The 22922-nt window shown below is 42.7% G+C and overlaps 1 protein-coding gene across 1 annotated transcript; it reads right to left on the reverse strand.

Annotated features, from left to right (window-relative positions):
* Positions 1-2061: 2061 nt before the first annotated feature.
* Positions 2062-14170, reverse strand: LOC133755977 (glutathione S-transferase alpha I). Its single transcript, XM_062186274.1, has 7 exons — positions 14067-14170; positions 10830-10937; positions 7918-7969; positions 6945-7077; positions 5235-5376; positions 3304-3435; positions 2062-2416 (listed from the first exon to the last, which is right to left on the reverse strand). Exons 2-7 carry the CDS (start codon positions 10914-10916, stop codon positions 2291-2293), a joined length of 672 nt encoding a protein of 223 aa, XP_062042258.1. The 5' UTR covers positions 10917-10937; positions 14067-14170; the 3' UTR covers positions 2062-2290.
* Between the last annotated feature and the right edge of the window lie 8752 nt (positions 14171-22922).

Genomic DNA, 22922 nt, shown 5'->3' on the forward strand with positions numbered 1-22922 from the left:
AACAAACTACACCATGTTAGATATTTAAGAGGTGTTTTCAAATACATGATTCTTAAAATTTATAGAAGGCATTGGACCTTCTGGTAAATGTTTTCTTAAGTTGTTATCTAATGGTTGAAACTGTTTGCTAAGTATTCATGTAATATTGCTATTGTAAGCAAGTGATCTAGGACTTGCTCCCTCATTTCTCTATTCGAAGCCCAACTTATTCTTTCATTTCTCTATTCTCTTCAAGGTAGGAAACTAATTCTATTATGAAGGAATCTGTAGGATGCACAATTTAATCTTTAGACCTTATAAAAGAGATGGCTAACATTTTTCTGTAATAGCATAGCCAAAATAAGAACTTAAATAATAATCTCATAGCTAGATTCACTTCGCCATCAGCGAAGTATACAGTAAGTAGAAAAAACCTCCCTTTCAGACCAAAGGGAAAGAAAGTTTTAAAGTGAGAATATAATTTTCCTCATGGGCATTGTCTACCTTAGAAAAAGTACTACAGAACATGCCTGTGACTATAGACTTGTAGTTCAGGCCACCGAAGATTAGAGATGGGACTTGGGCACTCCCTTGACTTGCATCCTCTGGTCTGCTTTAACACAAACCAGGAGGAACAGAAAGCTAGGCATCAGAAGCAATGGGTGGCAGGCCTATTAATGGCTGATCTGTACAGTGATCTGCCCTCAAGGAGACCCAACAGGCCAGTCCACTGCAGTGGTTTTCAATGTGGTAAGCCTGGGCTTCAGCAGATGTCAACTTGTGAAGAGCCCTGGCAGCTCTGCCAAGAGTTGGATCACTGGAAATGGACCTGCCCTGGAGTCGAAGGATGCCCAGGTCAGAGCCACAGATCTTATTGGCTCTAAGCTGAAAAGCCCTTCACTCAGCCCAACTTCCAAAGTGACCACTGCAGCTGAGGGGATGGTCAAGTAGGGTCAGCAACATTGCAGGCAGAACTGTCAATTTCTTGTTAGAGATGCCACCTGCCTTTACCTGGCCAGCTCTCCTCCCAGGCCAGCCAAGTAATGAAAGTCAACAGAGTGCCTTCCCCTAGGAGGTTCACACCTCCCTTAGGATATACCCCATGTGAAGAGATAGATAGGTCTGGGCCTCTTAACTTACAAGGCCTAAAGCCCACCAGATTATTATCAAGCCCCTTCTATCAGGTTCTATTTGCCTCTAAATCAGAAAACTTAATTGTAGCTTAGATAGCACCTTTCTTAGCTCCTCTAATAATGACTCTGTCCTTTGTTCTAGACCCTGTCTAGCACACTTGGGCCTCATTCCTTTGTAATCATAACCTCTACTCTACCACCAATGGCTCTACTCCCAACCTGTGTGTACTGATGGTCCTCTTCCCCACTTAATGCTGTATAATTGTTCAAACCTGGTAAATGCCACTCTTAGGATCATTGGTTACTATCCTCACCCTGTCTTTTATGACCTTGTCTAAATATGATCAGAGTCAGCAAACTTGGAAGGCTTCCATAGCCTTGGCAACTCATGACAAGAGCCTAGGGTGGTTACTGGCAGCATAAACTAAAGTGTCAATTTGTTGGGTCAACAACAGGAGTCACTGTGCACTTGCTCCTCATGTGGGATCTCTGTCCTTAATGTGCTGTACATTTTGATTTAATGCTATAACTAGTACTCCAACAGTATGTTTCACTTTGTGTTTCTATGTGGGTGCAAACTGTTGAAATCTTTATACTAAATTGATCTTCTGTATATAAAGAGAATTGAAAATGAATCTTGATGTGAATGGAAGGCAAGAGGGAGCGGGAGAGGGGAGGGTTGCGGGTGGGAGGGAAGTTATGGGGGGAGGGAAGCCATTGTAATCCATAAGCTGTACATTGGAAATTTATATTCATTAAATAAAAGTTTTTAAAAAAGAAAAAAAAACAAAGAAAAAATATTCATTATATCATTACCCAGAATGATAATTATTTTCCTGTGCATACTTGTGAGTGTCAGATGTAAATTTCTGCTCTTGGCTTTTTAATAGACTATATGGCAGATGTTATAGGACAATTCTTGGGAAAGCTGAACAAACCACATACTCTATAATCTTTTCTTATTTTATTTTTTTATTCCAAGAAAGAGACATATCAGAAGACTGGGAATCTGATTTCATATTAGATTCTAATGAAAAGAAATAAATTTTAACTCAGCTTGCTCAGAAGAGTTTATTTCACTAGCATATAGCTCACAATAGCCATGATTGGCAATTAAGCGAAGATATCATTGCTGCAAAACTACAGAATTGTGTGTGTGAACCTGGCATATTGCTCCTTTATGGTATCTTGAAAATCTTCTTTGCTTTTTCTAAATTTTTATCATCCATAGGAGGCTTCCTCTGGCTGCCAGGCTGCAGAAACTTCTTCACAGTGGGGAGGCTGCTGATCCTGGTTTTCAGGGCCTGCAATGGACAAATCACAGCCTCAGAGTGGAACAAAGACCACCCCATAATTAGCACAATCCTGGAAGTCTTACCTCTCCTATACAAAGATCAGCTGGGCCCCTTCCATCAGCAGCAGTGTGGAGACTTTGAAAAGGACCCCAAAGAGAATGAAGATAATGGAGAGGAGACTACAGTTCAGTGACATTTCTCCAACTCGACCTTTAAGACTGTCCATTTCACAGCCCTTCTGCCTTCTTCTGACACATAACCCTACAGATTTCATGGCTCTTGCCCAATACAATGCAGACTAACGTATCTGTCAGATACCAACCCAGGGAAGTCTCCAAGCAGGGGGATTGAAGATATGGGAAATGGAGTTGGAAACACAGACAGAAAATACCACAGGCTAACCTGAGACCAATCACAACCAATTTCCACACTGAGAAATACCAGCAGAGGTTGTGGGAGGGAAAGAGAAAGGAGAGAGCAGAGAGGAATAGAATCTGACAACTGGAGCTGCCGCTGGGAGAAGGAAATCCCATGGGAAGACACCTGCTCAGATGGACTCAGTGCGCAGACAGAAGGACACACCTGGGTTGAAGGAAATCACAGAGAAATCAAGAACACTGAGCTCAGGGTGATAGGGAACTAGGGAGAGAGAGGTTGGGCTCTGGGTCTTTCTCCTTGTAAAAGGCAAAATGTCACTCTTGTGTTGACTTCCACCTTCAACTTCCTCGGCATAACAAGAAACTTTTCATACTCAAAACCGGGGCCTGGAAACATATTTTGGAGAATGGGGAAAGGGAAGTGGATTTGAAAGCTCAGAGAGGGCTGGGTCAGAACAATGGCAAAGGGTCCAAGTGTCAGATTCTGGGCTGCTCTCTGAGGGCTGAGAGGTAGGTCACCTTCAGCAGAGGGAAGCTGGCGATCGCACTGGGGTCGAGCTCTTCCACGTTGTAGAGAAGTTCAACCAGGAGAATGTCAGCCTTGCTCAGCTTGTTGCCAACAAGGTAGTCTTGTCCATGGCTCTTCAACACCTGGTGAATTCGAGGAATCAGATCATGGTCACAGGCACAGTCAGGCTGGGGCCCCTCTCTCAGCCTCTCCAGCCTGACTCTCCCAGCTCTGCTGCCCCCCTAGAGGGGGTGGAGATGCAGACCCTGTCTTATGAGGGAGAGCAAGAAGTGAGCTGTGTGCACTCATGAATTAAATTCCAGGCTCCCCTTTCATTCTCCCACATCTCCGTGATGTCCACACCACCCACCCTCACTTGCATCTTCTCTATGTGCCAACGATTCAGTTCTTGCTGCTCCATGTTCCCCCAAGTTTGCCCCACACCCTGAAGGGTGCAGCCTTGACACTTTGGGACCTGTCTCTCCACTTTGTCCTCTCCAGTTCACTCTCCCATCACCACAGCCTCTTCCCACAGTTCTATGTGTCTGGGATCGAAGTAAACCTTGCTGAACTTGAATCCATCATTCCTCTGCAGCATTGGCTCTGACTCCTACCTTGCACTATTATGATCAGCACCTGAAGTGTTTAGGGGGACCTGTGCTGGTGTCTACAACCCACTTTGAGTACATAAAAAGGAATATGTCTGATGGATAGAAGGGTGGAGGGGTGAGTGCACAAGACAAAGCAGACATAATGAATATGTCAGTCTTGCTGTCTAGGTAGTGGCTATCTGCATGCTCATTAAATATTTCTTTCTGGAATGTTTGAATTCCACAAAATAAATGTTGGGAGAGTATGTGATACTTAATAAAATATTCCAGCAATTTGGAAATTACAGGGGATAAAAGAGGCTAGATGGTGAGTACCCCTTCCTACTGATAAACCACTGTTGTGTATTTCGGCATATACCCTATCTAATTACATATGCATATAGAAATCTGCACAATTATCTGGTAGAAAATTACAAAGCAATATCCAGTGTTATACTGGAGTTTACACTGATAATTGGGGTTTATGTAGTTCTTTGATTTCATTGTGCATTTGTCTGTCAGCACCACAGGGGCCAGGAGCAGCTATCTGAAGATTTGATTACCATTAATCCCTCACTCCTTTCAGAGGACGCAATGAATTAACAATTGTTCAGTGAATGAAAGAACAATGCAAGCATTATAAAATGGGTTTTGGGATGTTAGCCCTGAATTTGTTTGTAAGTTTTCTGTAACTTTTAGAATCAATCTATGGTTTATGATTTTTTTATCATAATTTCAGGTAGTTTTGATCTTGAAATGTTTTCCTTTCAATTGAGGTAGGTACTACATGTGAAACACGGGGACTTCATCTCCTTAGTTTGCATGGGCTGTGCCCCCAGCTCTGCTAGTACCTTTTTTCTTAGCATCTTTTCATCGCTCCCCTCCTCGCCATCTCTGTGCCACCGTCCCTGACTAGACACGCATCATCCATCCCTGAAACCTGCAAAATTCTCCTAACGGGCAGCTGGCTCATGTCTCCCTCCACACAACGCCAGATCGGTTGATAATGTGTGGCTCTCATCATGTGACTGCTGAATCAATGCCTGTGATTTTCAGCATGATCTAGTCCAATATCTCAGAGCTTCCACAACATATTTTCTAATCATGACCATGAAATTGTTAAAGTTCTAGCATACACTATGTCGAACTTTTTCTGAGAAGTTGTTAGTTGTATTTGAGTGCTGCAATTCTTATTCACAGCACATTTTTATAAAATGCCTTCAAAGATACAGTGCTGTTCAGGTGTTCAGAAACCCACTAGAAATGAAGGACAATATCCCCAAATACCCAGGCACTGTTTTTCTATCATCCTTTAAACTGGAGACCCTAAAATGCTGAACAGCTCCACGTACTTTTTCAAAGGCAGGAAAGTAGCGGGTTCTGATTTTCTCTTTGATGAAGTCAACCTTGGCATCTTTTTGCTCTGGGGGACATAGCGGCAGTAATAAGACCAATTCATACAAATCGGCCACACCTTCTGTATACATATCAATCCTGAAAGACACAAACAGCCAAATTGCCAAATGCCTCCTGCCTTAGATTATAGTTTAAAACCTAGTAGAGGGGCCAGCACTGTGACATAGTAGGTTAAGCCTCCACTTGTGCACCAGCATCCCATATGGGTGCCAGTTCAAGTCCTGGCTGCTCCACTTTCAATTCTAGCTCCAAGCTAATGGCCTGGGAAAGCAGTGGAATATGATCCAAGTGCTTGGGCTCCTGCACCCATGTGGGAGACCCAGAAAAAACTCTCGGCTCCTGGTTTCAGATCAGCCCATCTCTAGCTATTGCAGCCATTTTGGAAGTGAACCAGCAGATGGAAGGTCTCTCTCTCTGTCTGTCCCTCTCTCTGTCTATAACTCTGCCTATCAAATATAATAATCTTTTTTTAAAAAAATGTAGATTTAACCTAGTAGAGATGACAGGTGCCATCTGTATTCCGCTTATACACCTCAGGCTCATGTTTATGCCCAATGTTATGAGTTTTCTTCATTATTTCCCTGTGTCTGTCCATGTGCCCCCACCCTCCACTCTAGTAATGCTTCCATTCTCAACACCACACCTTAAGTTTCTCCTTATTGGGTACAATTCTTTGTACAGTTACAACCAGTGCATATGATAGGAGACACTTTATCATTTGTTTCAAACTGTATTACAGTACTTGTCACACAACAGCTTCGTTGTCTTATATTCACTTGTAATAATTGTCATCTCTTTAAAATGTAGTGGTAAGGGTAGGTTTCAGCACAGTCACAAAATTCTGCAAACATTGACACTGTCTGATTCCACATTCTCATCACTGAATAAATAAATGTACACCTTGGCAGCCACTCATCATTCTCCCCTTCTTCCAGCCTCAGGCAAGCACTAATAATGCTTTCTGTCTGGACTTTTCATTCAAAAGAAAGCATTCAACATGTGGCCTTCTGTGTCTGGTGTCTTTGACATAACAAAAGGTTTCAAAGTTCATCCATGTTGCACTATTCCAGCACTTCATGGCCAAATACTATTGCACTGGATGAGAATAGCACAACCACTCATGCGTGGTTGGGTATTTGGGCAGTTTCTGCTTTTCAAATACTATGAATACCACTGATATAAAGATTTCTGTATGAGTACAGAAGTGAGGATGAATTTTTGTTCTCTTAGAGCCTAGTAGGGGAATTGCTGGGCATGTTTGAGGAACCTCCCATTGTTCCATACAAGATCTTATTTTGAATCACGCACCTTCAATGCAACAGAAAGCTAATTCCCCAAGACTGGCAGCTACTGAATCACTCTGGCTCTTTTAACTCTGTGTTAAATGCTTCCAGGCTGCCTCAATGTCTTGGGCACCAGCCAATACTAACTCTTGCCAAGATGACGACTACGTATAGTTCAGGTCACTATTCTTATAATTTCTGGAAATTAAGAATCAGCTACTTTTCAATCCCTCCTTTCCACCTCCAGACATTCAGGCACCCGCTGCTTATCCTGATCCCCCTGCCAGAGTTCTGCTCACTCAAGGCCAGACCTACATCACCCCTGTGTTGCCTGCTGATATTAAAACAGAAAATATACCGTACAGGGCTCTCTCCTTTATGTCTTTCCCATACAGGTTGTGTTTGTTGGCAACATAGTTGAGAATGGCTCTGGTCTGCACCAGCTTCATCCCATCAATCTCAACCATGGGCACTTGCTGGTACATCAAACTCCCGTCTTTTGAAAGAAGAAAACAAAAATGAGAGTAAATTATCTATGGATCCCACTCTGAAGAGGAAAAAAAAAAAGTCTTTCGAAATGACTGAAGGTATAAAGCAAAACTACAATCATAGCTGGGAAACTTTCAAGTAAAATAACCTTTTCTTTTTAGATTCCTGTAGTACTTTTTTTTCTTATCAATCTTCCTTTTGCTACTGAGCCTGCTATTGATTGATGATGCTTTTATTTCCCATCAAGATACATATCAGGTTCTTTGCATTTCTGTGTTGATTTATCTTCATGGATATTTTAGGAAGAAATTGGGAAGGGCTGCCACAAGGCCACCAGTAGGAAGCCATTTTTAGTGGGAAGTTCTCAATGCAAGTTTCATTGCGTTCAGGACACTTAAAGTAGGTTCTGAGAGGAGCTTCTGTGTGATGTTCCTTTCTGTCCTCTTGTGTTATCACTAACCTGTTATCTTCTCCCAAGACAAAAAATAAAGACCATAAGGTCATTGTCACAAGTAATTCTCCTTTCAACTGGAGCATATCCCTGTGTGTCCTTGGGTGGGGAGGGGAGTGTGAAATCCTTATCTGATTGTAGCTTATCTGTGGTGCAGAAAGCATTAGAAAGCATGGAGAAACAAGCAATGATTCCTTTAGCAAATAATCTGAAAGGTTATGGCCCTTTTTAGCTCTGAAAGATTTGTAGACCCGCTCAAAGATCCCCACCCTTATACTTAACCGCTCTCTGCCTCTCCACCATTCCCACTACATTTCTACAAACGCACAGGCATTGCCTGCGTTAAAACCTTACACCCAACAACCTCATCTAAGTCATTTAGATGCTTGTTCTTACCATTTCTTAACTTGTCCAAATCCTCTGCAGTTTCTATAAATTTCTCATCAAACTAAAAGCAGAAACAGCAAATGAGTTATTGTTAGTTTATTTCTTAGCATTATAAGTTCTTAAATTTGACCCCTGTCTGGTACATAATGTAAGGTAAGATTTCTGAGTTTGACAGGTTCACAGAGGAGTCTGGTCATGTCCGTGGTTCACTTCACCTCCACGTTGACCCTGTTATAATCTGTGACCAGGTCATGACTTGGGCAGCAGGGAGTTACTGGAGGGAGTGGTCTGGGAAGCTCTTCAGTTGTACAGTAGCCATATCTCAATGAAGTTGATGTCCTCAAGTGAGATCAGAAGAGAACCCACGTGTCCCCTGTGTAGGATGTGCCACAGGCCAATGATCTTCTATATCTCTACCACTCAGGGGCCTCTGTTGTAATTTACATCCCTCCTTTCCTTTTTATAGTTTAAAAGGAGTTCTTAATCATGAATAGGTTGATATTTTTCTAACTTGCTTGTGGGATAGTTTGTTGTTGGTCCTATGATTACACAGGATCAGACTCAAGAGACAGGAAGGTGGTGTATACCAGCAATTTACAAAGCATCCAGTTCACAAAAACATAAGGGATGGGGTGGTGGTCACAGGAGGGTGGCTGAGGTGGGATGGGCTAGTGAGTGTAATGTTGCTTGTGAGACTGTTGGTGATGGATGGGCTGGTAATGATCAGCCTTTGGACACAGGGAACCCTCAAGTTCTAAGAAAGAGGTGCAGTCAGTCCTGGTCCACCACTCTGTTTTTTCAGGCTGCAATGGAGAAGAAGCTGTGTTCTGTGGGCAATATCCCCATCACCTCCTCCTGTGATGAGCTCATCCTGACCAGGGTCTCTGAGCACATCCCTATATCACAAAGCTGAAGTCTGGGCAAGAGTGAAAGAGCACCACTTATTTATAGAAATTAAACAACATAGCATGGACTCTCTGGGTTTTATGAACCTATTTCTTCATACAATTCAGAAAATATCATATTTAAGTCCCATGCATTTATTAAGCAATTATGAAAGTACAATTCCAAGACTTGGGTAGACACGTGGCTCTAAGGCTGAAGGGAGTGCACCAGAAGTTCCTTTTACAGGACTACGCCTTCCCTGAAACCTTCCTTTTCTATCATAAGGGACAAGATCTGAGACTGTGCATGACTGGTTGGCCAGGAAAACCCTCACCCAGTTGCCCAGTCCCTCTGGTCTGGACTGAGAAGTGCTTTTCTCAGTAGCACCTATAGAGGGCAGCATTCAGCAGCCACTCAGAAATTGGTCAGCATTTCCTGTTCAATCACTGAGAAGAATGGACTTTTTACACTGTAATATGCTTCAGTGTGGATGTTTCCAGGCCTTATCTTAATCACCTACTCACTTGTATGCATCCTGAAAGATGTGTAGCCTGCCCAAGAGCAGGGGCCATATCTGTCTTGCTCACTATGTATCACCAGTCCCTAACACAGAACATGGTACTTGCAAACTCACAGCTGAATAACTGGGTTCCGTTGTTAACAGGCAATTTGTTGCAATTCATTCCCTCCTGTCTCTCATTTGTGATATGTATTTTTCACTTTAATTACATTTAGTTTCTTATATATTTTACCATTTTACTATGAAAATTTCTAGCTTGTATTAAAATAATACCTTTTTTTTTTTTTTTTTGGACAGGCAGAGTGGATAGTGAGAGAGAGACAGAGAGAAAGGCCTTCCTTTTTGCCGTTGGTTCACCCTCCAATGGCCGCCGCAGCTGGCACACTGCGGCCAGCGCACTGCACTGATCCGATGGCAGGAGCCAGGTGCTTCTCCTGGTCTCCCATGCGGTGCAGGGCCAAAGCACTTGGGCCATCCTCCACTGCACTCCCGGGCCACAGCAGAGAGCTGGCCTGGAAGAGGGGCAACCGGGACAGAATCCAGCGTCCTGACCGGGACTAGAACCCAGTGTGCCGGCGCCACAAGGCGGAAGATTAGCCTGTTGAGCCACGGTGCCGGCCAAAATAATACATATTAAGCACAATGATCCTTCTGTCAGTAACCCAGCTCCAGTAATTACCAGCTTGAGCCAATATTGTTTCATGTCTGTGTCCATTCTGTTTGCCACTCCAGTCATAATATGAAACAAGCCTGAGGCATCATATGTTCTTATCCTAAATACTTCAGTGTGAATCTCGAAAACACAAGAACTATTTACAAAATAACCACAACATCATACAAAAAGCACATTAAAGATCAACAATAATGCTTTTATACCATCTAACATTCAATAAATATTTGAGTTTTTAGTTGCAATGTAAGTCTTATAAATTATATTTTGTATTTTTTTTAATTCAGATATGTTTTACACATTGTGGTTAGTTGATGCTTCTTTTAAAGGTAAGTTTTGGGTGCAGCATTGTAGCACAACAGGTTAAGCCACTGTTTGTAATGCTGGCATCCTCTGTCAGAGCATCAATTTGAGTTCTGGTTGCTCTGCTTCCAATCCAGCTCCCTGCTAAAGACTCTGGGAAAACAGCAGAAAATGGTCAAGTTACTTGGGCCTCTGCCACCCATGAGAGACCAAGTTTGAATCCCAAGCTCCTGATGGCCTGGCCTGTTCCTGGCCATTGCAGCACTTTGGGGAATGAATAAGCAGATGGAAGAGATTCTCTATCTCTATCTCTCTCTCTCTCTCTAATAAATAAGTGAATCTTTAAAAAATAATTTTTAATTATTCATGTGCTATTTGATAAACAATTTTAATTTTAATTTGGTTATGTCTATCCATTTCTTTCTTAATCACTAAGAATTTTTTTAAAATCAAAACTATTTGTAGTTTATCTAGTGTGACAGTCTCCTGGCTCAGAAAAGTCCACTTTGGACTGACCCTAAGGTGACAAAACTCATTACCTACCTCTTCTCCAGCCGCAGCCATCAGCCACCGAATGGACTCCATTCTGCCCCTTCCATTGAAGTAGTGAAGCACGGGCTTTCTTGCCATGATAGCAGTCTCCCGGTTTCTCTAAACAAGAATGAATGAATGAATGAAGCCCACAGACACAAAATGTATTCTAGTGTTATGGTTGAAATGGCACCAGGAATACAGCAGGAGTGTACCTGCCCTCTCCATTGCAGGGTTGGGGTTGGAGGAGTCTCGGGACCGTCTTACTTGACTCAAATTTTCACTCCTCATTGTCCATTATCCTGAAATTGCACCAAGCCACTCTCATGCGGCCACTTGTCCAAACTCATCTCCAACTTGGATTTTTGTTGCACTGCATTTGTTTAAAAGCATTGACTGGGGCTTAGTTTTGCCATGACCATAGCCCAAAGCATGCATTCTCCTTACAGAAAGTGCTAATTTCTCTTTCCTACAGGTCCCAGGAACCCACACACTAAAATTATGCTGGGTATATATGCTGGGACTTTAAGCAAGAGTCATGATTCTCTTGAAAAAGCAAGTGAGAGCAAGGTGAGAAGGCTACCAGGCTACGAGAACTGAGGACCCTGCCCTTTCTGCCTATGTAGCTCCTATCCACCAGAGTAGCTTCTAAATCTTGGGGCTCGGGGAACTTTTGTAGCCCACAATGTCTGCCTTCCTACTCTTAAGTTAGGGTTGCCCCCAAAAAGTTTTCAAGCACATCACAAAGTGCTTGTTCTCTATTACTATTTCGTGATCTTCTCCCTGGGGTACTGTTGTTTTCTTTGCAAATTTCCTCTTGCCCTGCACAGTTCCAACACCAGTGGGACTTGTCCCAGGGTTCTGAGACTCTGTGGCTTTGCTGTGTAAGGCCTTTGCTTTCCTTTTTTTTTTTTTTTTTTTTTTTTGACAGGCAGAGTGGACAGTGAGAGAGAGAGAGACAGAGAGAAAGGTCTTCCTTTGCCGTTGGTTCACCCTCCAATGGCCGCCGCGGTAGCGCGCTGCGGCCGGCGCACCGCGCTGTTCCGATGGCAGGAGCCAGGTGCTTCTCCTGGTCTCCCATGGGGTGCAGAGCCCAAACACTTGGGCCATCTTCCACTGCACTCCCTGGCCACAGCAGAGAGCTGGCCTGGAAGAGGGGCAACCGGGACAGGATCGGTGCCCCGACCGGGACTAGAACCCGGTGTGCCGGCGCCGCAAGGTGGAGGATTAGCCTGTTGAGCCACGGCGCCGGCTTCTTTTTTTTTTTTTTTTTTTTTTTTTTTTTTAATGTTGACGATTATTCCAGAGCACAGCTGGCTCTCATGTTACATCCTAATGGCAACTTCATGTGCCTTGTAAAAACCGATCACGCGGTCCACTGGAGTGTCTAGCTTCCCCCTCGGGACATCTCAAGTTACAGGGGGAACCTGAAACATCAGGCAGCCCTCCTTCCAAATTTGTGGTGAGTATGCTGAACAGGGATGAGAGTGTTCACTTTGCCAGTGTTACAATCTGTTTGCATAGTATCTGCTTAATGGTAGAATCTAGTTCTGAGATTCAGACTAGTTCCTTCCTCTTGTTATTGTATTATTGAACTTTCACAGTCTGCAAAGGTTACCATTTTCATGTTTCTCTCCAGCTTTCTTGAGCCCCCCTCCCCCACTGTGAGCTTCCAGGAGGCAGAGAAGTTGTCACACCTGTTGGCACCATATCTGCTCAAATTTCAGCCCACAGTTCAAGAGTCACATATTTTTAAAGCATTTCCCTCATAGAGCTCACCATGTGAGAACACAGTAGTACGGAGTAACTAAATAAGTGAGGATGCAGTATTAAAACAGCCAATCCTGATATGCAACCTACTATTCTGCTTATTAATCCTGTGTTATACAAAAGCATCAAAGCAATAGAACTCTCCCAGGTGGCAGAAACATAACTATGAAAAAATGATAATAATGAGTAAGTGCTTTGGCAGAGTAGCCAAGGGGAATATTTAATTTGGCAAACAAAAAGAATTTGCAAGTCCTCTGTTAAACTTAAACAGGACAGCTTAAGAGAGTGGCTTTATTGTTCTTAGTTTCCTAAGCAATAATCTCAGATCCACTTGCCATACTATCTTAAAAGCCCTGTACATTTAGATTCATTTGCAGTTTTGAGACTTTAAACACTGCCCATCCTATGGTCTCAGGAACATTGAAGGAGGAGCAAAAAAAAAAAAAAGAGGAAGGAGGAGAAGGACAAAGAGAAAGAGAAAAAAACAGGAAAGAAAGGAAGAGGAAGAGGGGAGATCAGGAGAAAAAACTGCTTGCTACTTGGTGCCCAGTTGCAAGGTAACTAATATGAACAATGAGCTGATGACTAATTATAGAATCATAAATGTAGATTCTTATTGGCAAGCATTGATGACTGATTTCCCAACTGGCATTGCCAGTTCAGGAAGCATGAGAGATATACAATTGCCCCAATACATTTTCTTTACATTGCTCAAGTGGGGCTCCCAGTGTGTGACCCTACCAGGTTTAAATCCAATATAGCGGCTATATTTGGTGTAGTGGTTAAAGTTGCTTCTTGGGACATGTGCCTCCCATATCGGAGTGCCTGGTTTGAGTCCTGGCTTCTTTACTTCCAGTCTAACATTCCTGCTAATGTGCACCTTGGGAAGCAGCAGAGTACTTTGATGGGTTACTAGGGTTACTAGTACTAGGGTTCCTGACATCCTTATGGGAGACATAAGTAGAGTTCTGTGTTTCTGGGTTTGTCCTGGCCCAGCCCTGGTGGCTGAGGGCACAAGCAGATGGAAAAAAAGATTCTCTCTCTCACTCTTCCTCTCTCTCTTTTTCTTCCTCTCCCTCCTCTGCCTTTCAAATTAAAAAAGAAAAAAAAATACTTAAATCCAATATAACTATGTGTTAACCATGGACTGTACTAAAGCATTATTTTTAGTAGAGAAAACTTTAATGTAAGGTCCTACACACTCCCGGTCCACGTACCACTGTGCTTTCAAATTGCCCCATAAAGATACCATTCTTATTTTTCTTATACCATCAAAGCCTCTGCATTCCTTCTCTAAACTCTTGAAGATACCATCGCAGGAACTATTAAACAATGCTTGAGTTTTATCCCTGAGTTGTCTACCAAGAACACAAAGAAAGCACAAAAGAACACACAGTATCACAGAACACATTGAACAACATTTTCCTAGTAAAGCAGGACATGAGAACATTTATAAAGATTTATAAAGTCAGTACTAACCTAATTAAAGTCCAGGCGGCTCAGCTCCTGACTGGGAACTTCTGACGCTATGTTAGCTGGTTTAATACCATGCTGAAAAACCTGGCCCCCACAAGGGGGTGGGATTCAATAGGGAACAGCCCCTCCCACAGCTTACAAAATTCCAGAATGCAGCATCAGACCAAAAAGCAGCTGGCAAATCAGCAATGCTTCATTTCAATGTTGGCTCTAAATGCACAAATGAGGGAGGGATATCAGGTCAATCTGGCTGCCCTCTCAGGTTCCTGGGGCAAAGTTTCTTTGAAGACTGCTTACTAGGATTTCAGTAAATGAGCCCATTTATTGTAGGTGAAAAAATTTGTGGAGGGGAGAAAGTGTTATAGAGGGTAGTGCCAGGAAAGGAGACTTGAGAGAAAGAATAGGAAGATAGCACTCTCCAAGTGTGTGTGTGTGTGTGTGTGTGTGTGTGTGAGAAAGAGAGAGAGAGAGAGAGAGGAAGGAAGGAAGGAAGGAAGGAAGGAAGGAAGGAAGGAAGGAAGGAAGGAAGGAAGGAAGGAAAGAAAGAAAGAAAGAAAGAAAGAAAGAAAGAAAGAAAGAAAGAAAGAAAGAAAGAAAGAAAAAGGAGACTTAAATTATGAATGTTACTGCAAAAATCCAGCAGATCTGAAGAATCTGACAGAGTTGTCCTAGCCCTGGGTGGGCAGATCTTATCTGGGATCATCTATCCATTCTCTTCTTGGCTGCACTTCAGCCTTTCTCTCCAACATAAGCACAGAGAAGTTTTATCTGTTCAGAACAACCCTCTGTCCCCTACTGCCAGGTGCCCTGTGTTTCCTTGCTCACTCTACTCTTTCGAATCGATGCCTTTAATATCTGCTTTCCCCTAGTGGCTGTGAGGGCCTCCGAGGTGGGGCTGCCCAGTCCCCACGATTGACCACAGTGCCCCATGTGCATGGAAGGGGCCCAATTAATATATAAATTCTCTCTTTTTTTAATAGAGATTTTTTTAAGTCTTCCAACAGTTTATTAGAAAGAATGTAGACATTTAAAAAAATCCCCACTGTCATGAACATAAATTGAGGTTTTCAGCCCTGGTATAAGCTGAACCAGAAAAAAAAAAAAAAGAAATAAAAAAAATTTTCCAATAGTGTATTAACAATTTTTTCACTCATTTGCCATACTGACAGTGCAAAACAAATCTGGTCTGAATGTACAGACTCTCAAGCAACAATGTACAGTTTTCTTCGTCCTCCATGCTAAGAGATGTAAAAGCTTAAGGGCCAAACAATACCAAATGTATAGGCTTCAAAAAACATCTAAGTTAGGGCATTCACTAGTTTTAGCTAAGATACATCTGGAACACTGACAAGTGATCACCTACATAGAATAATGTGAAGTGAATTTTTTTTTAACTTTTATTTAATGAATATAAATTTCCAGTGTACAGCTTATGGATTACAATGGCTTCCCCCTCCCATAATTTCCCTCCCACCCGCAACCCTCCCCTCTCCCGCTCCCTCTCCCCTTCCATTTGCATCAAGATTCATTTTCAATTCTCTTTATATACAGAAGATCAATTTAGTATAAAGATTTCAACAGTTTGCACCCACATAGAAACACAAAGTGAAACATACTGTTTGAGTACTAGTTATAGCATCAAATCAAAATGTACAGCACATTAAGGACAGAGATCCCACATGAGGAGCAAGTGCACAGTGGCTCCTGTTGTTGACCCAACAAATTGACACTCTAGTTTATGGCGCCAGTAACCACCCTAGGCTGTCGTCATGAGTTGCCAAGGCTATGGAAGCCTTCCAAGTTTGCCGACTCTGATCATATTTAGACAAGGTCATAAAAGACAGGGTGAGGATAGTAACCAATGATCCTAAGAGTGGCATTTACCAGGTTTGAACAATTATACAGCATTAAGTGGGGAAGAGGACCATCAGTACACACAGGTTGGGAGTAGAGCCATTGGTGGTAGAGTAGAGGTTATGATTACAAAGGAATGAGGCCCAAGTGTGCTAGACAGGGTCTAGAACAAAGGACAGAGTCATTATTAGAGGAGCTAAGAAAGGTGCTGTCTAAGCTACAATTAAGTTTTCTGATTGAGAGGCAAATAGAACCTGATAGAAGGGGCTTGATAATAATCTGGTGGGCTTTAGGCCTTGTAAGTTAAGAGGCCCAGACCTACCTATCTCTTCAGATGAGGTATATCCTAAGGGAGGTGTGAACCTCCTAGGGGAAGGCACTCTGTTGACTTTCATTACTTGGCTGGCCTGGGAGGAGAGCTGGCCAGGTAAAGGCAGGTGGCATCTCTAACAAGAAATTGACAGTTCTGCCTGCAATGTTGCTGACCCTACTTGACCATCCCCTCAGCTGCAGTGGTCACTTTGGAAGTTGGGCTGAGTGAAGGGCTTTTCAGCTTAGAGCCAATAAGATCTGTGGCTCTGACCTGGGCATTCTTCGACTCCAGGGCAGGTCCATTTCCAGTGATCCAACTCTTGGCTGGCAGAGCTGCCAGGGCTCTTCACAAGTTGACTTCTGCTGAAGCCCAGACTTACCACATTGAAAGCCACTGCAGTGCACTGGCCTGTTGGGTCTCCTTGAGGGCAGATCACTGTACAGATCAGCCAGTAATAGGCCTGCCATCCATTGCTTCTGATGCCTAGCTTTCTTTTCCTCCTGGTTTGTGTTAAAGCAGACCAGAGGATGCAAGTCAAGGGAGTGCCCAAGTCCCATCTCTAATCTTCAGTGGCCTGAACTACAAGTCTATAGTCACAGGCATGTTCTGTAGTAGTTTTTCTAAGATAGACAATGCCCATGAGGAAAATTATATTCTCACTTTAACACTTTCTTTCCCTTTGGTCTGAAAGGGAGGTTTTTTTTACTTACTGTATACTTTGCTGATGGCGAGGTGAATCTAGCTATGAGATTATTATTTAAGTTCTTATTTTGGCTATGCTATTACAGAAAAATGTTAGCCATCTCTTTTATAAGGTCTAAAGATTAAATTGTGTGTCCTACAGATTCCTTCATAATAGAATTAGTTTCCTACCTTGAAGAGAATAGAGAAATGAAAGAACAAGTTGGGCTTAGAATAGAGAAATGAGGGAGCAAGTCCTAGATCGCTTGCTGACAATAGCAATATCACATGAATACTTAGCAAACCGTTTCAACCATTAGATAACAACTTAAGAAAACATTTACCAGAAGGTCCAATGCCTTCTATAAATTTTAAGAATCATGTATTTGAAAACACCTCTTAAATATCTAACATGGTGTAGTTTGTTTAACCAGTAAACTTAAACACAACCATCTAAAATGTTTTTAGTTTCTTTCTACCAACAAGTTTAAAACATATGATACACAGATTCAGGTCACACAAATTAAAATGTATCTTTGATTAATTTTAGCAGCTTAAATTTATGGACAATCTATCTATAAGCCATTTAAAATAAAACTCTTAATAAAATTTCCCCATGTGGACATACAATATGTACACACATATAACATAGCATAATAGACCAATATAGCAATTTTAATAATAGCTTTTAAAATCTTTAACTCTTTTTGTAGATTGCTAATTGATTTGAATTGCTTTTTTAGTAACCTCAGTTAACCATACTTTCTCTCAGTTGGTACTGTTAATACATTCTGGGCTTCATCTGTTTACAGAGCCATCCCAAAGAACTGAATACAATAGAAGTGGCTGGAAAAAGTCCATAGGAACCTATAGGAGGACAGCTAAACACAGAACCAACAACGCTTTAGTTTTATGAGCAGCAAATCATATATAACTGTGGATGACAAAAGACTTTAAGTCGCCATGTTTAAAATTATAAACTCATCAACCAACAAGAGGCACTTGCTTACCTCACAGTAGTTTTGAAAGCACCTGTAGGATTTTACAAGTATTTAACCTTTTAGGCCTCTGGGGCTTTCTCATTAAGATAACTATCATGTCTAGTAACAAGATCATTAGACTTTTTAATTCTCAAACATTTGTATTAATAGCATTTTCCATTATAGAAACTAAAGTTTGGTACCACATCACATCTTGACAGTACTTCTAATATAATCCAAATAGCCTGATTAGTTGGTGTCTCTATAAGATGAGAGACATAGGTCCTTCGACTTTTTCAGTTAGGCCCAAACTGGAAAAACCGACGTCCAAGCTTTACTGGAAATTTTAGAGTCCAGATTGTTTGAAACTTTGATTTTTTGAATGCCTGTCAAGAATGCCAAGAAGGCTCAAAATCCAAAATATCTGGTTGAAATAAGATTTCTTAAAATCATGACATAACATAGACCAAATTTGATCTTGTTACAAGGTGATTATTCAAATCTTTGAAAATAAGCACATATTTACATAACCCATAGCTCTTAATAAAAATTCAGCTGTTTTTGAACAATTAGAATTTAACAGACATCAAGAGAACATAATAGATTACTTTAACACATTGCTTTAACAGAGCATCAGAGTTTAATTCTATGTCAAAGAGAAATTGAGCTTCCTGTGATCTTTTGCTGTGAGGTTTCCTTCCTTTACCTTCTTTCATATTGGTGACCATGTTTCTGTGTTTCTGTGTGTAACACATCTTTAAGCATCTTTTGCAGGGCAGGATGAGTGGCAACAAATTCTTTCAGTTTCTGTTTGCTATGGAAAGTCTTAATTTCACCTTCATTCACAAATGAGAGCTTTGCAGGATATAATATTCTGGGCTGGCAGTTTTTCTCTCTTAGTACCTGGGCTATATATCGCCATTCCCTTCTAGCTTGTAGGGTTTCTGATGAGAAGTCTGCTGTAAGTCTAATTGGGGATCCTCTGAGAGTAATCTGACGTTTCTCTCTTGCACATTTTAGGATCTTTTCTTTATGTTTCACTGTGGTGAGTTTGATTACAACATGTCCTGGTGAGGATCTCTTTTGGTCATGTTTATTAGGGGTTCTATAAGCTTCCTGTACTAAGATGCCTCTGTCCTTCTCCAAACCTGGGAAATTTTCTGCTAGTATCTCACTGAAAATGCCTTCTAATCCTTTCTCCCTCTCCATGCCTTCAGGAACTCCTAGAACTCGAATGTTGGGTTTTTTAATAGTATCCTGTAGATTCCCAACAATATTTTTTAGATTTCTAATTTCTTCTTCTTTTCTTTGGTTTGCCTGTTTCCTTTCCTGTTCTCTGTCTTCTAAGTCTGATATTCTCTCTTCTGCTTCGCTCATTCTGTTTTTAAGGCTCTCTAATGTGTTTGTCATTTGATCTATTGAATTCTTCATTTCATTATGATTTCTCGTCACTATCACAGTTTCTTGTTCCACTAGTTGTTTCATTTCATTTTGATTCCTCCTTAATATTTCATTTTCGTGAGAGAGATTTTCTATCCTGTCCATTAAGGATTTCTGTAGTTCAAGAATTTGTTTTTGAGAACTTCTTAATGTTCTTATCAATTTTTTGAGATCTGCTTCTTGAATTTCTTCGATCTCATCAACTTCATAATCTTGAATTTGGGTGTCTTTTTCATTTGGGGGCGTCATAGTGTCTTCCTTGTTCTTGTTACCTCGGTTTTTGCGTTTGTTGTTTGGCATGTTGGAGATATTTGGTTTCTTCACTGTGGTGTTTTTTCTTGTTACACTATGGCTCTATATTAAGTGGACTGTCTGCTTTTGGTGGAGCCTTAGAGGCTTGAGATGAGTGTGGACTTAGAGCTGTGTTTGGTTCCTCAGGGTTGAAGGTGTGTCAAAGATGACACTCCCAGGTTAGGTGTGGTAAATCTCTCTTTCTTTCTTTCTTTTTTTGATTCAAAAGGGAAGTAATTCCACACAGCTGAACGTAATTGGAGGTAGTTAGCAGGCAAATGATATACCCACAGGAGCCAGAGATCGGAAGCTCTTTCCCAAGGACCACACAGGGAATCTCTGCTGCCCTCAGTGTGGGCTCCAATTCTCCTGCAGTCTCTCACTGGGTTGCCAAGTTAGATGCTAATCTCCTGTTATTTCACCCCTCCCCCCAGAGTCAGGTTTTTCTGCTAGGCTCAGGGCCGGTGCAGACCTGAGGTCGCCCTGCTTATGACGTATGTCAAAGTGGCGCCTACTCTTTGTCTTGCTCGTCTTTGAGGGGTGAGCGGAGAGAGAGAAACTCGTGTCCATATCGATCACTTTTTTTTTTTTCCTCTCTCTCTTCTAGTTAGCCTGGTGAACTTTTCCCCACGGAGTTTCAAGCCTCGTTCCCTCTAGTCTCCTCTTCCGCTTGCCCGCTGGTGTCTCAGGCTATTGAGGTTCGGCTCACCTCGCGTTCCAGCGCTGGTGTGTTGCTTCTGCTGCTGGTGTCCCGAACTTGGGCTCCCACGCTCTCCACGCAGGTCCACTGTGAATCACTAGTTCCGGAAGAGTTTCCTCTGCTGTTTCTTCCCCTACTCTTCCTTGAGGCTGCAGTATCTCCACTTTTATTAACGTGTGTCTTGACGAACTATCAATGTGCTCCCTTCCTATTCCGCCATCTTGCCGCTCTCTCTGAAGTGAATTTTTTGAAAAATAAACTTTAGTGGAACACTCCTGAAGGATACACCAGAGGAATAGCCGGTTATCAGTTTAAGGTGTCAGCCAATTTGTTTCAGCCACTTTTGAGTCCATGTTCTAAACCCTAATATTTACTTATCTTTCCCTAAGCTGAGCACTTCCTATCATGTCAGTATCTATGTTATGAAGAAGTAAAGGAGACTTAAGTGAAATGTTTTTATTTATCACAACTGCTGTATCAATTATCTAGGACCTCAACAGCTTCATGAAGTCTGGGAAATGTTCATGCATAAGGCTATTGCCTTAGCTGACTTAAAACTGCCCCATACAATGGTACATATCAACCCTTAATGAAGCCTTTTAAAAAAACAAATAGGTTGAAAAATGGGTTAAAGGAGGCAAATACAGCATCCGCCTTTAGAGCTATCAACTCAGGAATTCTCTCAATTATGAAATTTTGCAGAGAAATCACTTTCTTTCTCAAAATCCAGGTGATGACAATACTCCTTATTCCAGATCTGGCATTTTTTCATCATCGCTGTCTTGTGAATCATCATCTGCTCCATCTACTTCTGGAAAATCTACATCCTCATCACCACCCATGTTGTTCATCATCTCAGAGAAACGATCAAAATTAGACATGTCTTCATCTGAATCATCTTCCCAGTCTTTCCAATTATTGAAGTCCACACTAAGCCAATTGAGCTTTCCCCTTTCTTGTGTTAACCTTGGCCATGACTGGCCAGATTCTCCTTTTCGTAAACAACATAAAATTGATCTGTCCGTGAAGGACCCTTATGGGGGAGAGGGACAAGAAACTAGGCCTGGGCAGATATCAGGGGCTTCTTAAGAGGTTAGATGTTCCCCAGAGTGCAGCAGGCACGTTCTCTGGGAAGGAAAAGTCTATCACCTTTAGAGAACCTCTAGGCATGCCCAGAGCAGAGCTGCCACTCCCCTTCAGAGAGTCTCAGTACTCTCCTCAGCATTCTCCTCAGCTGGTTCCCTCAGCACTCTCCTCAGCATTCTCCTCAGCTGGTTCCCTCAGCACTCTCCTCAGCATTCTCTTCAGCTGGTTCCCTCAGCACTCTCCTCAGCACTTTCCGGTATGCTAATTGTCCCTCCGAACCGGCCAATCCCATATGCTAATTTGTTGACTATATAACCTGTGTGAAACTGCCGCTCAGGGCTCCTCACCGCCTTAGGTGGGGGCCCGTTTGCGCAAACGTACAATAAATACCTCATGCTTTTTGCATCAACTGGTCTGGAGTCTGGATTTTTGGGCGTCCTCTCGAGCAAGTGGGCATCTCTACAACTGAGAGGTCCAACATTTTGGCGCCCAACGTGGGGCTCGAGGTCGCCCTCAGACCCATTCTCTGCAGGACCAGTTGGAGGTATAATTAAGTGTTTTCTGTCTGTTGTTCTTTGTCTTGAGTATTCTGACTGGATTCTGACTGAAGTATTCTGACTGGCCAGTATCTGACCTGACTCTGTGGGACCAGTGGGGGAGGCAGGCGTGCCCTGCAACCCCTGGTCCGTTCCGGACCAGTGGGGGAGGCAGGCGTGCCCAGCAACCCCTGGTCCGTTCCCCGGAGGACGCTCCGGGGTATGAGGGGAAACCCTCGGTCTGTTCCCCCGGAAGACGCACTCGGGGTGGTCTGGAGGTGGGTCGGAGACCAAGTCTCCCTCCTTCCCGGGGAGGGCTGGTCAGGTAGCCGCTCCCAAAATTAGCGCAAGCCATGGGGTTTGTCTTGCTTATTGTATATGTTTGTGCATTGGCTGTTCTTTTTGTTTGGGCTAAAATCCTTGCACACATGGGTCAACAAATAACCACCCCTTTAAGTCTCACTCTAGATCACTGGAAGGACGTTCGAGAACGCACGCGCCACCTCTCATTGGAGGTTAAAAGGAAACAATGGGTAAAATTCTGTTCCTCAGAATGGCCGGCTTTCGAGGTCGGCTGGCCAAGGAACGGCACTTTTAACCTCGATATTATTTTACAGATTAAGGCACGGGTCTTTCAGCCAGGATCAAATGGACACCCTGATCAGGTGCCCTACATTACTACGTGGGAGGATCTTTCACGTAATCCTCCTCCCTGGATAGAACCCTTCTCCTTCCCGACGGAGCCCATACGGACCCTGTTACCCCCTCCTCCTATCCCGGTTGTGCCAACCTCCTCCCTATACCCTCTGAAGGAGATTCGAGATTCGAAACCTGACAAGCCACCGGTTCTTCCGGCTGATCAGGACTTTCTGCTCTTTGACTCTCCCCCACCCTATCTTCCCGGCCAGCCTGCTCCCCCGCAGGAACTCCCACAACAACCAGAGCGGGATGTGCAACCTTTTGCACCACCCCCTGATT

This window comes from Lepus europaeus, chromosome 3 (assembly GCF_033115175.1).
Source record: "Lepus europaeus isolate LE1 chromosome 3, mLepTim1.pri, whole genome shotgun sequence".
In the NCBI taxonomy this organism is placed as follows: domain Eukaryota; kingdom Metazoa; phylum Chordata; class Mammalia; order Lagomorpha; family Leporidae; genus Lepus; species Lepus europaeus.